The 12,888-nt window shown below is 36.9% G+C and overlaps 2 protein-coding genes across 2 annotated transcripts; both read left to right on the top strand.

The window, feature by feature from the left end:
* Positions 1 to 768: 768 nt before the first annotated feature.
* LOC133727894 (plant intracellular Ras-group-related LRR protein 6) lies at positions 769 to 9,078 on the top strand. The gene is made up of 21 exons (XM_062155308.1): positions 769 to 983; positions 1,067 to 1,130; positions 1,226 to 1,362; positions 1,456 to 1,542; positions 2,279 to 2,354; positions 2,646 to 2,720; positions 2,864 to 2,933; positions 3,025 to 3,102; positions 3,205 to 3,265; positions 3,386 to 3,464; positions 4,149 to 4,239; positions 4,818 to 4,878; positions 4,958 to 5,025; positions 5,306 to 5,376; positions 5,640 to 5,777; positions 6,459 to 6,563; positions 6,788 to 6,912; positions 7,069 to 7,165; positions 7,635 to 7,709; positions 8,414 to 8,469; positions 8,742 to 9,078. Exons 1-21 carry the CDS (start codon positions 919 to 921, stop codon positions 8,812 to 8,814), a joined length of 1,752 nt encoding a protein of 583 aa, XP_062011292.1. The 5' UTR covers positions 769 to 918; the 3' UTR covers positions 8,815 to 9,078.
* Positions 9,079 to 10,495: 1,417 nt separating this feature from the next.
* On the top strand, positions 10,496 to 11,966 carry LOC133732861 (zingipain-2-like). The gene is made up of 2 exons (XM_062160463.1): positions 10,496 to 10,997; positions 11,110 to 11,966. Exons 1-2 carry the CDS (start codon positions 10,559 to 10,561, stop codon positions 11,697 to 11,699), a joined length of 1,029 nt encoding a protein of 342 aa, XP_062016447.1. The 5' UTR covers positions 10,496 to 10,558; the 3' UTR covers positions 11,700 to 11,966.
* Positions 11,967 to 12,888: the final 922 nt, after the last annotated feature.

Genomic DNA, 12,888 nt, shown 5'->3' with positions numbered 1-12,888 from the left:
TCTCTCTCTAACTCATTCTAAACATTCAGAATTAATTAATCATGACTCTAATTCTAAAATTCCAGTTCCAATTCTCTCTCTGCGATCATCGAGGAGGCTGGTGAGGATGGAGGTGGTTGGGCTGGGCTTATGACTTTGGGCCCTTGTTGATGAGCTTATGGTCTCTTTTGTTTAGGTTGTCTTGTTTATTTTATAGTTATTAGGTATTTGTCTAAACTAAGTCCCTAAAATGCTATTGTAGGGAGAGTCCGGCTGAATGTATGTGCATGCACTCAAAGTGTCTTGTTTGTCATAGAGAGGAGGTGAGTCATTATCAAATGGACACAACCTCCTAGTGGTAGGATGAAACGTAGTGTTGCCGGTATAGTTTTGGTTGACAACATAGTGAGAAAACAGGTTTATTGGTTCTATGGCTTTGTATGAGCTTAATCTTTCCGTTGTGTCACTATTGTGAAACAAGTGGTGTTGTCTAGATATTTGATATGTCAATCCTTGCTAGTTGGTGCATGATTTTTTTTTTTTTTTTTAGGGCAACGGAAGACTAATCCTTGCTAGTTGGTGCATGATTGAATGCATAATATTAGTAGAAACTCCTGTTATTATTCAGGATGTTCTCTTAATAGTTAATATTTACTGTAATTCGGAGTTTAGACTTTACGTTTCTTTATTGTATTCAGCAATTTCATTAATGAATGCAGGTTTGATAGAGTGGCACAAGCTCTTCTTAAAAAAAAAATAAAAAAAAATCAGCACAACATGTACTGTGGTCTGTGGGGAAGTAGCAAATAGAAAAGGAAGGCTCTGCTCCGCTCTGTCCCAATTTGGTCACCAGTTATTATCAGATGAAAATCACGAAACCAAGCCAGTGACTCAAATGCAGATCTAAAACCTAACACAGCTCCCGCTCACTACATTTCCATGGATCGGGTCATCAAAGCCGCCAGAGCCTCCGGTTCTCTCAACCTTTCAAATCGCTCTCTCAGGTAACACTGAAACCGATCGCTGCATTATCATTCTTCTTCATGATTCTCTTCCGCAATCTAATCCCTAACACATCGCTTATTAGGTTCGTGCCCGATGAGGTATACAAAAGCGTGAATGCGGTTGGTGAAGACGAGAAGTGGTGGGAGGTAAGTTTCTTCGTTCTTGTTTTTGAATTTCGGAAACCGGAGCTTCTAATTTTGAAGCGGATTGATGTGACATGTGAGCTGTTACTTGGTTTCAGGCTGTGGAGCTACACAAGCTGATTCTAGCTCATAATGAGATTGAATTGCTCAAAGATGAGCTGAGGAATTTGCCTCTACTGACTGTGTTGAATGTCAGCCACAATAAACTTTCCGAGCTTCCGGCGGCAATCGGAGAGTGAGTTCTCTTTCGAATTGTAGTTAGTCGTGTTCTTGCTTGGTGATCTTTGGCTATGTTTTTGTTTTATTGAAATGTTGGACCATTTGGCAGGCTTACTATGCTGAAATCATTAGACGTGTCATTCAACTCGATTCTAGAGCTACCTGAAGAAATTGGATCAGCAACTGCTCTTGTCAAGTATGGTTCCTTATACAGATATATGTACTATGGAAACTAGTAGAGTTTATCTATTTGGCATAGCTTTCTGTGTGTGGGAGTGCATGCCTCTTGTGTCTTTGTTGTTTCATTGTACTAGAGTGCGATAAAGGACTTGGTAGATTTCATATATAGCAACCAAGCCGTGGAGGCTTGCTAGACATCTCTTTCTTTTTGTTACTGTGCATAGGCTCATTTCCTATCCAATCAGGTTCTGCTTGTATCACTACTCACTATGTCTATCCCCGGCCTTTTAGTTCTATAGGTCTAGACTGCCTTTACTTATCAATGCGTTTCTTCATGTTTGTTTGTCAAATGTGAGATATATGAGCTTCTGCTAATAATTTTTGGAAATCAAAATAAACATGAAACAACCATGTTTTGAAATAGAAGGAAACTAGAATCTCTGACCCAATCAACTAAAAGATTGGCACGCTTTTGAGAAGGTTGGCAAGCGTAAATCCTAATGCCAATGGTGCTTTAATTGAAAGAAAGGGATTTTACAGTTTGTTGCATATAGAACGTGGAGAAATGCTAAGTTTGCATTTCTAAAAGTTGCCCCCACTACCTGTTAAGTTTTGGAGTTACTTGTTAAAGGATGCCTGCCTAATTATCTTGCACCTATTTTCCTGGTTGTGGTTCCTTACTTCTCTTAATAACTTAAGAGCTGAATTTCCCCCAAAGTTTGAGTTAATCGAGCTGCTGTTGATCCTTCCAGATTTGATTGTTCAAATAATCAGCTTAAGGACCTCCCAAACTCACTTGGGAGATGCTCAGATCTATCAGATTTCAAGGTACAACTATACTTGGGTTCACTATAGAAGTGTTTGTGTGGGCATGTCCATTTGGTTAGTAAAATTTGACCCAGGAATGTTACCTAACATTGTGGTGTGTCCTGCCTTAATCTATATGCCTGCAAAAATAGAAGTTATTTATCTTGTAAATTAACTTATTATATCAACGCCATATCCAGTTTTGGTAGAATATAAGTTATGGCACTGAAGATTCTGTGATGTTTTATTCTTGCCTCGCTTTGTCGATGTCATGTCCAGTTGTGAAACTAAGTTATGGCACTCTTTACACAGGCATCAAACAATGTTATCATCAGCTTGCCAGAAGATCTAGCAAACTACTCAAAATTGATGAAATTGGATGTGGAGGTATGGGAAAGATTTGTACTTTCAGCACCTGAGGATTGTGAATTAGTCCTTTTTGTTGTTCAGCTTTTTTCTTTGTTGATGCAATCCTTAGTGATTGATAATTTTTGGGCCTATAAGCGAATTTTATCATCTGCATGTACCAGGGAAACAAGTTAACAAACCTATCTGAGAAGTTGATTGGATCGTGGACTTTGCTTACAGAACTCAATGCATGTAAAATGTCTGCAGATTTACTCATTAAGTGCTCATCTCTATTTGCGCATCTTTAATATATTGAATCATTGTTTGTTATTGGGATATGCAGCAAAAAATCTGCTGAGTGGAATACCAGAGAATATTGGAAGCCTTTCTCGTCTTATTCGTCTTGACCTTCACCAGAACAGTGAGTCAATTTGAAATGAAATCCATTAAACATCCTTTCTCTACTCTCCTGCAAGCCATGTTCATTTTTCATTAAGTTGCCTATGTTTTACGAGTTTTGCAGAAATCTCAGCGATCCCAGTTTCAATAAAGGGTTGTTGTTCCCTTGCGGAGGTCCACATGGGGTACCAACTTTTACATGGTCCTTTTTTTAAATTTTTAAATTTTTATTTTTTTAAGGAGCATATGGCAAGATAAATTTTGCATCTTTAAGATTTATCTGTCCTTGTAACTTCAAATTTCAGGAATAATGCACTTTCTACTTTACCATCAGAGATGGGGGAACTTTCTCGCCTAGGAACTCTAGATCTGCAATCAAACCAGGTAGCTAGAATTTCATTTTATTTTTGTTCTATAGATACTGTGAACTTATGTGGGAAGAGCAACTAATTTCTAATGTATTTTGGCCTGAGGTATACTGATCCTTTTTCTTACAAAGTTGCTGAATCATGAGATTATAAATATATTTCTTGCATCTCAATATAATTTACGTTTTTAAAGTAAAGTATATCCATCTATTTGGAATTATTAATTGTTACTTTATCAGACTATAATAACAATCCCCTCAGTGCCATAACAAGCACTCAGCCATCCCCCGCCACTCAGTTTAGGAGGTATGAACCCAACCCATCAATTGGGAGCTACTTTGACCTTGTAAAATCCATGGGTAAAACTATAGAACTCATTCTTGAAAACTGGTTGTTTGTGCCCATGGTTTTACACTACACATTGCAGAGGCACCCACACAATGTGGACATAACCTCATTATACAAGAAAACAACTTGAGGGAAGGGATGGATAATCCTAGCTACATTAGGAATCAAAAACAACTTATTAAGTGGGGATGGTGACTTTAATTATTTCCAAAAAGACAATTGCTAGCTCAGAAGATTAACTAGTGGGCTTTTATTTGGGGTTTTGATGTTCTAAAAACTACATGAGTTCTTGTAGAAGTTCTACGTCATCTTTGGATTTTTCAAGTCTGCTAACTGCTTCATTTGTATGCAGTTGAAGGAGTATCCAGTGGAGGCATGTAAATTGCGTCTTTCATTATTGAATCTTTCAAACAATTCATTGTCTGGATTGCCCCCTGAATTGGGTAAGATTAGCTTGTTGTAGGTTTGATTGAACAATATATCTGGTATATGATAGCTCAACAGAAATTTTAAAATGTTGCATAGCTTTTGATGCTCTAAAACCCTCTTGTTTTGTATTTTACATTTTGAGGTAAATGAAGGAAATAGAATTCTACTCCCATACACCCAGTTAGGAAACAAACTGTTTTAAGCATGGATGAGTCCTATTTATTTACGGAAAGACCACAATGTCCATCTTTTGCAGCACCATGTCCTACTTTAACATATTAGCTTAAAAAGATCTTAACTTTTAAAAAATAATGCCACTTGTCGCAGTTTTCCAAAAAGAGTAGTGTGCTTTAAAAACAATTGGGGCTTACTTCTTGTCTGGAAAAGAAATGTCCGGATTGTATAGTGGCAGAAGTTGGTCTTTTACTAAAATATGGCACAATTTAGTGCACTAGTTTCAGCTATATCTCGTATAGATGTGGTGAGAGAGTGCGGGTGAGAAATTAAATGATAACTACCCCGAATCATTATATTCATCTCAACAAAGCTCTAATGTATATCTTAATTCTCTTGACTGTTATTCTTTGTTTAGGCAAGATGACTACCTTGCGAAGACTTTTACTTACCGGAAACCCTATACGAACTCTACGAAGGTGAGAGGCATTTTGATTACCCTTTCTTACATGATGATTCTCTTGATAAGTACTTATCCAACCAAAATTTCTCTCCCAGTACATTGGTGTCTGGACCAACACCTACTTTATTGAAGTATCTGCGAAGTAGGCTTTCTCAGAATGAAGGTACAGTCATTTGCCTACTTATGCATTAGCATATTTTTTGCCTGCTTAACATGCTAATTGTTTACTTTTCTGCTGTATTGCATGTTAGACACTCACTAAAACTCAAAAGCTTAAGCTGTTAGGGAACATGGTCAATAATGCATGCAAGCGAATTTTTTTTTTAAAGTACCACAGGGTGATTGTCTTCCGGCATTGTAAAAGTTGCAAAAACTCATCATAAATTAAGTTTTGCACCAACTACTGTCTTAATTGATTTTTACACAAAATTCTAATATAATAGATGCTGAAGCTTCAACTACAACAAAAGAGGATGTGATTGCCATGGCAGCTCGATTGTCTATTGCTTCAAAGGTACTGCTCTTTAACTTTTCTGAAGAGGATAATCTTTTCTGAAAATGATGATTCTATAGCTTCTTGTGATTTTGTGTTGGGTTGGGGGTTACCTAGAAAATAATAGTATCTCTATGCCCTGTATATGGTTTATGTCTGAGGTTGCACTATACACCCCTGTTCATGATATTGGTTATTCTAGTATTGAGCTCAGAATTCACCTTTCATTTTATTCTTTGTTTTCAATACTGGACATTTATGCTCAGAAGTGGTTTTACTTTCAGGAACTTTCTATGGAAGGGCTGGGTTTGAGTTCTGTCCCATCAGAAGTATGGGAATCGAGTGAGGTCATAAAAGTCGATCTAACTAGGAATTCCATTGAAGAGCTCCCAATTGAACTTTCTTCATGTACCTACCTCCAGGTAAATGTCTTTGTGCATATATCTGTTTTCTTAATAGTTGTGAGGAAAGAATGATAAAGTAAGTCCTGTTTGTACGAACGCTGCCTTACTAATTCATGCAATACCCTGAGAAAGTAAGAAGAATATATAGGCTGTCTTGGGAACTCTGTGCAAGGATAAATAGGTTACGGTTTGGTTGATATTATTTAAGACTTTTACAGTACAATAAAGGAGATTTTAGTAGGATTTGGTTGCTTGGTTGATCCACTTCTATTATGCCTATTAATCACTAGTGTTGGGATTATGTCAACTGACAGATTTACTTCTTGGATATTAGATATTTACTGCAGTAAGGTCATATTGTTAGTTTCTTTTATCAATTATGAAATATGGAGCTTCGGTTGGTTAGTGATATAAAGTATGGTTATGCAGGCTGCTTCAAATTATCCAAACTCATAGTCAGTCTTAATGCTTCTGAATGCCCTCCATTGATTGATATTTTGTTCTCCCTTTGAAGTACCTTGTATATCTTTTAAATGAAATATTCAATCAGAAGTGGCAATATCTTATTGGTTCTTGAATCTTTAATTAGTGGGAGGAAAGATGGGGTGGGGTGTGGGGGGAGAGGTTATTAGGGATTTGCATATTGTTAAGTTGATAGGGTATGCCAAGTCATTAATCTATATCTATGTCAATGTGCAGACACTAATCTTGTCCAGAAACAAGATTAAAGAGTGGCCAGGTGCAATTTTAAGCTCGCTTCGTAATCTTTTGTGTTTGAAGCTGGACAATAATCCACTAAGACAGGTGAATACATGCAACCGGTACATTCATCTTTTCTTGTCTTGTTAATATATTAACCCTGATAAGAGATCAGAGGTTTAATGAGAAACAAACAAGGGATGTGGTCCAGGAAAATATTTTATTCTCAAATTTCCAATATAACTACTCTTGTATTCCAAAAACTTAACTTGTCAAGGAAGAGGGAAACAATTTATATGTAGCTAAGAAATCTACTTATTGACTTGTAGATACCATCAGATGGATTCCAAGCAACCCCCATGCTTCAGATTCTGGATCTAAGTGGTAATGCAGCTTCGTTACCAGAACACCCTGTATTTTCTAGCTTACCGCATCTGCTAGAGCTTTACCTGAGGTTAGTGAACTTGTGACACACACTTTGAGAGTAGGTGTGCGTGTGTATCTGTGTCTGCTTGTAAATATTGGTTTTCAATAATGCCTATGCTTTTTGCATATATCTATTTTCCACAGTTTCATCATTAGGCTAAGCTACATCTATTTCACTTGATAGACGAATGCAGCTACACGAAGTCCCATCAGATATCTTGAGTTTGCAGCAACTGCGGATCCTAGACCTCAGCCAAAATTCCCTGCAGTCAGTTCCAGTGGTAATATATTCCTTGATTAAGAAACAAGTATGCATTACCTTCATAGCTTTAAACTTAAAAGACTTGTTAGGAGACACGTGATTTTAAGATATTGAATAGGAGTCATCTTTTTATGCCAAGGAATAGAAGCTATCTATTGCGTGCAAACTCATGCTCTTAGATTTTTTTGTTTTGGTCGAAAGAAGTGCTCTTAGATTGAGGCTGACTTCCTCATGATAGGATACGAATGCGTAGGTAAGAATATCATAACGATCTGCTTTCTGTTGTATCTATACAAGTGCTTTAACAAATGCCACATTATATATGGTATAAGTCATGCTTTAATATACTAGAGAAAAATGGACACTTCACAGTTCCAGTGCTAATTGTAGGTTATATTCAACATTCTTAAATCATGTACTTCTCATTTATTCTTGTGTTAACTCTATTGCTATTCACATTTTATTGTCTTCTTAATAATGGCACGCAGGAGTTCAAAAATTTTACTTCACTCACTGAGCTAGGCCTATCTGACAACAACATATCAACACTTCCTCCAGAATTGGTCAGTACACGAGAACCTCTTGCTATTGAGTTGATCTTATATGTTTTGACTTCAACTGACTACAAAAATTAGCAGATTGATTCTATATTGTAAAGAAAATAATCATAATTAGACTTATAAGTTTGACTATATAAAAACAGTGTCCACTTCATGAGGTTCCTGCCATTGCAGAATCTAGAGAGGGTCAGATACTAGCTCACTTGAGGAGAGATTGTTTCTCATTTCATACCATGGTTGCAATGGAGTAACCTTACCAGGCAAATTGACTGTAATTATAAAAAAATCCTAGGAGCATGGATTTGTGGAGTTACCATGTAATTCTAGATCCATTGAATAACCACCTTTTTGTCTCCTATAAAGTTCTACCTAATAATTATTCACAGTTCCTGTGTTTACACCAACAAAATATGGTCCTGCAGTGTTTGGCTCGGTTCAGATGAGTGAGAAATCACTCGACAGTTTTCTTTCTTAGTCAAACTTAACTGACAATTTTTTTATCAATCGATTTCTCCATATGCAACTAGAAATATTTTCCTATTCTTCTGAATTTTTCAATCAAAATTGACTTGTTCCAAGTACAAATGTCACATTATAAATGGTGCACGAGTAACCAGATGCCACTGACTTGTCTGTTAGCTCAAGTAATATGTTTGTGCGTACTTAAGTTGTTACTGTATTCTAAGCCTACAGATTTTTTTGATCAGGGTATGCTTGAACCCAGCTTACAGGCCTTAAGACTTGATGGAAATCCATTAAGAAGGTATGCTACACTTTTCCACATTTCCTCCTATTTGCCATTAATTTTTTGGTGTTAATAGTACCAAACTTCCTACACAAACAGAAAAATTAAGTCCATAAATATTCAGTGTTATAACTGGTTCACTGCCAATCTCCTCGCACTGTAAAAACACACCCTGAAGACTTTCATGATAATACAATTCATTTATTTGATAACTTGCTGTTCTAGTTCCGAGATTGCTGGTTCTAATGCATCATGATCGTTATCATTTTCTTTGCATATACTTAAAACAGCATCCGGCGGACGGTTTTAGATAGAGGAACCAAAGCTGTTCTGCAATATCTCAAGGACAAAATTGTGGAATGAGTTCTGCTTACCTCTCCCTCCTTGTCCTGACACGTGCCCAGAATCTTGATTTCACGAAGCATTAGGTCGATGCTTGTATCATTGTATCACTATGTATGACAGCTTGTTCCACTTGAATTTCGGATTTATAGTTTTCATTTTCAAAAAACTGTAATGTCTGTTGTTTTATTACTGGTGTAATTGAAGCCTGAATTTCACACATGTATAATGAGTATAACGATACCACTGAATCAGAGAAATAACTGGCGTTGGATTTTCCCGTTCTCTCGTAATGCCATTTAGCCTGAACTGGTGTTTCAGAAAGCTTGTCAGGTCAATTATAAGGTGATTCAAGGCCGTTAAAAGAAACAATAACTAGAAGTGAGTGAATAAAAAATAAAAAATAAAAAAAAATTCACTGCTCGTCAATGGTCAGGAGACTTTAACCTCATCACCTGTGCTCTATTGTTCACTTGTACTAGTCAGTTTTTGAACTTCAAAAACTGACTAGTACGGTTGTACCTGAACTTCTCCTCCCCTTCCTCTTGCATCGACAATATAAATATTGACTAAAAGAAGTGTTATAAGATTACAATCAACTATACAGGATCATTATTCCAATTTCGAGCTTATCTTTCTTTTCCCCTTTATATTGATTTTCCTTTTTTATCCATTCAGTTTGCATTTTTTTATCAGGATTCTAGAATTCACCACTACTATGAGTTAGACAAAAAAAAAAAAAATAACCCCACCCCATTCCCACCCTTGATGAGGCTCGAACTCCTGACCTCTTATATATGAGACCAAAACCTTACCACCCCACCAAACACACACACCCTAGACAGCAATCATTTGCCATTGTTAAATTTTTATATTTTTTATTTTTTGTTTGGTCATAGGGTAGGCACAAGGCCAAACAACAGTAGTACAAGGGACACAGCCCAATACACACAAACTCCGTAAAGCATGATTTACATGGTCAATTGCCAAAACAAGCAAGACTAGAGAAATCAAAAGAAAAGAAAGAAGAGCCGAAAACAGAGAGCAAAAAAAAGAAAAGAAACTTCGAATTTACATTGCGGATTGGAAGACTACTGACCGGAAGACTTGTAGGATGTCACCGTCAACTTGGAAGCTTCATGCAAATTCACGTCACTGACCGGAAGGTTCAAACTTTAGATATGTTGAAATGTGATGAACGGATCATAGACTCACTTGTCATGTGAATCCATTCTCAGATATTGAAGCCAAGCCTTGATTTTTTATTTATTTATTTATTATTATTATTTTGGATCAATAAGCCATCAAATTCTTTCACATGGAATGATGGAATGGAAGTGTTACAAGTAGGATTACAATACCAAGGGGAGCCATAGACAATACATATCTTCCTAACGCTAAAAGCGCAATAACAAAATATGGAGCTTACATTCTCCATAAGCACCAAGAGGCAATAGATAGTCACTAAACGGAATTACAGGCAATAGATAGAGATAATCACGTACTAGTTGCCAAGTCTTGATTAGCGGGAGTACATAGTCTTCCAAGTCTTTAGAAGTTGACAGAAATTCCTTGTGCTAATTTTCCACATAAGAAACGAAAACATCAAATTGTATATATATTCTTGCCAATCATACACGTTAGGTTTCTCCTATATAAACGCAATACTATAATACTTGCTGCTTCACAGCTTGTTTGCCAATCACTTCATAAAACAAGCCATTGTCACAAAGGTACCCGGCCTCCGGTACTAGAATTGTGAACAATGGCTTTTCAACGCATTAACCTTGTGTTTATTGCCATATTCATTACCTTGGGGACTTTGGCTTCTCATGCCACATCCCGTTCATTGTATGAAGCTTCCCTTGCTGAAAAACATGAGCAATGGATGGCAAAGCACGGACGCGTTTACCCCAATGCCACAGAGAAGAAAAGGCGTTTCGACATCTTCAGGAAGAATGTCGAATACGTGGAGAAGTTCAACAATGAAGCGAATAAGACTTACAAGTTGAACATCAACAAGTTTTCTGATATGACCGACGAAGAATTCCGGAGATATCATACCGGATTCAAAATGCCCCCCGGCTTAAATTCAACGTCATCCAATTTTAGCTACCAAAGCTTGGCTGCTACTGATATTCCAACTAGCGTGGACTGGAGGGACCAACAAGCTGTCACCTCCATAAAGAATCAAAAAACATGCGGTAAGTGAATCACATGCACCGTGCATATGTATAGTGCCATGCATACGTCAAACCTACTTGATCGATCATATATTATCCCTTGTTACTAACTTTTGTATGTATATACATGTAGGTGCTTGCTGGGCATTTACAGTAGCAGCAGCTGTGGAAGGGCTAACCAAAATCAAAACCGGCCAATTGATCTCGCTCTCCGAGCAGCAACTTGTGGACTGCGATCATCAGAACCATGGGTGCGGCGGTGGTAACTTAGAATACGCCTATTCCTACGTAAAGGAAAACGGAGGACTCGCTCGTGAAGAAACTTACCCGTACCAGGGAACAGACATGGGAACATGCGATACTAACAAGGAAAGTGAGCGTGCGGCACAGATCACTGGCTATGAAAGCGTCCCTTCCAGCAGTGAAAACGATCTACAGAAGGCTGTGGCCATGCAACCAGTATCGGTTGGCATAGAAGCTTATGGACAAGATTTTAAGATGTACGGCAGTGGGGTGTTCTCCGGCGAATGTGGGACGGACCTCGACCACGCCATCACGGCCATTGGCTATGGGACGACTGAAGATGGAATCCCCTATTGGTTAATGAAGAACTCATGGGGGGAGGATTGGGGTGAAAGTGGGTATTTGAAGATTCTTAGAAACAGTGATGCCCCAGAGGGTATGTGCGGCCTTGCTATGCATCCCGTCTATCCGACTGCATAACTCTACGTATAATCAAACCCATAACATCAGGCCTCGGCCTTTTCCATATCTATATGAATTAAGTATGCACTTCCTAATTCTACTATATGTTCGGCCGTGAAAACGCCTGTATTGTATTTTGTACCAGCATGTATTTGCTTAAATAAATTGGGTAGCTCTTGTTTCAATATAAAGAGGATCCCGGCCCATTGGGGGAAGATCGATCATTGTCAACTCATTTGTGATAATTACCATTGCACTATAGGCAGCTAAGTGCTCGTATATTGGAATATGCAATCAAATGAGAGAGACTTCTTTTTTTTTTTTTTTTTTCAGAAAAATGAGAAGAAATTTTATATACACCTCCCGAATTACTTAATGCATACTCCCTATTTCTCATTTTTCATCAAACTTTCATGTAGGCCTCTCCTCTTTAAATAAACTAGTCTTTATTGACAAATGTGATGCATGTGTTAAATATTTTTTGTTTTTATTTTTATTTTTACATTTCGGAGGAAAAAAAAGTATGAAGTTACATCTGTAAGATGTGAGTAGTTATATCAGTAGATAATGGGATTGGGAAGTTTACATCTGTAAAATGTGGGATGAGAAGTTATCATTTCCTTCTTCTTTTGAATTTTTATTTTCATTTATATTTTACTATTTACCATAATATCCCTTATATATTAAAGACTATTTTGAATTAAACTATAGTTTAAGGATATTTACGTTATTTCACAATCATTTTGGCTGACAAAGTGGGTTCTCTTAATAATAATGATAATATAGATAAATAAATAAAAAATGAAAAAGAAAAGAAAGACATTATTTGTCAAAATACACCACAAACTTTCCGATCAAAAAAAAAAATACACCGTAATCTTGGTAATTAATAATTGTCAATTTACACCTTGAACTTGTAATTGCATAAATTAACCATCTGAACTTGGCGAAAACTGTAATTTGCACCCCTCTATCAAATTCAATGTTTTCCATCCAAAAATAAGAGGTAATATTGTCATTTTTGTTTTAGGGAATCGAAATTGGGAGAGAATAAGCTGTATCTTTCATTGATAATAGAAGACTCTTTATATAAAGGATTACAAGCATAGAATCTCATTACAAGGAAACTGAATTGTGCAATGATGAAGATATCTCCGAGAATATCTGTAAGACTAACCCTATTACAATTCAGATAAGTAACTAGAGT

Source organism: Rosa rugosa, chromosome 2, assembly GCF_958449725.1.
Source record: "Rosa rugosa chromosome 2, drRosRugo1.1, whole genome shotgun sequence".
In the NCBI taxonomy this organism is placed as follows: domain Eukaryota; kingdom Viridiplantae; phylum Streptophyta; class Magnoliopsida; order Rosales; family Rosaceae; genus Rosa; species Rosa rugosa.
Note: the sequence above shows the minus strand (reverse complement) of the source record. Positions and strands in the feature narration are given on the sequence as shown.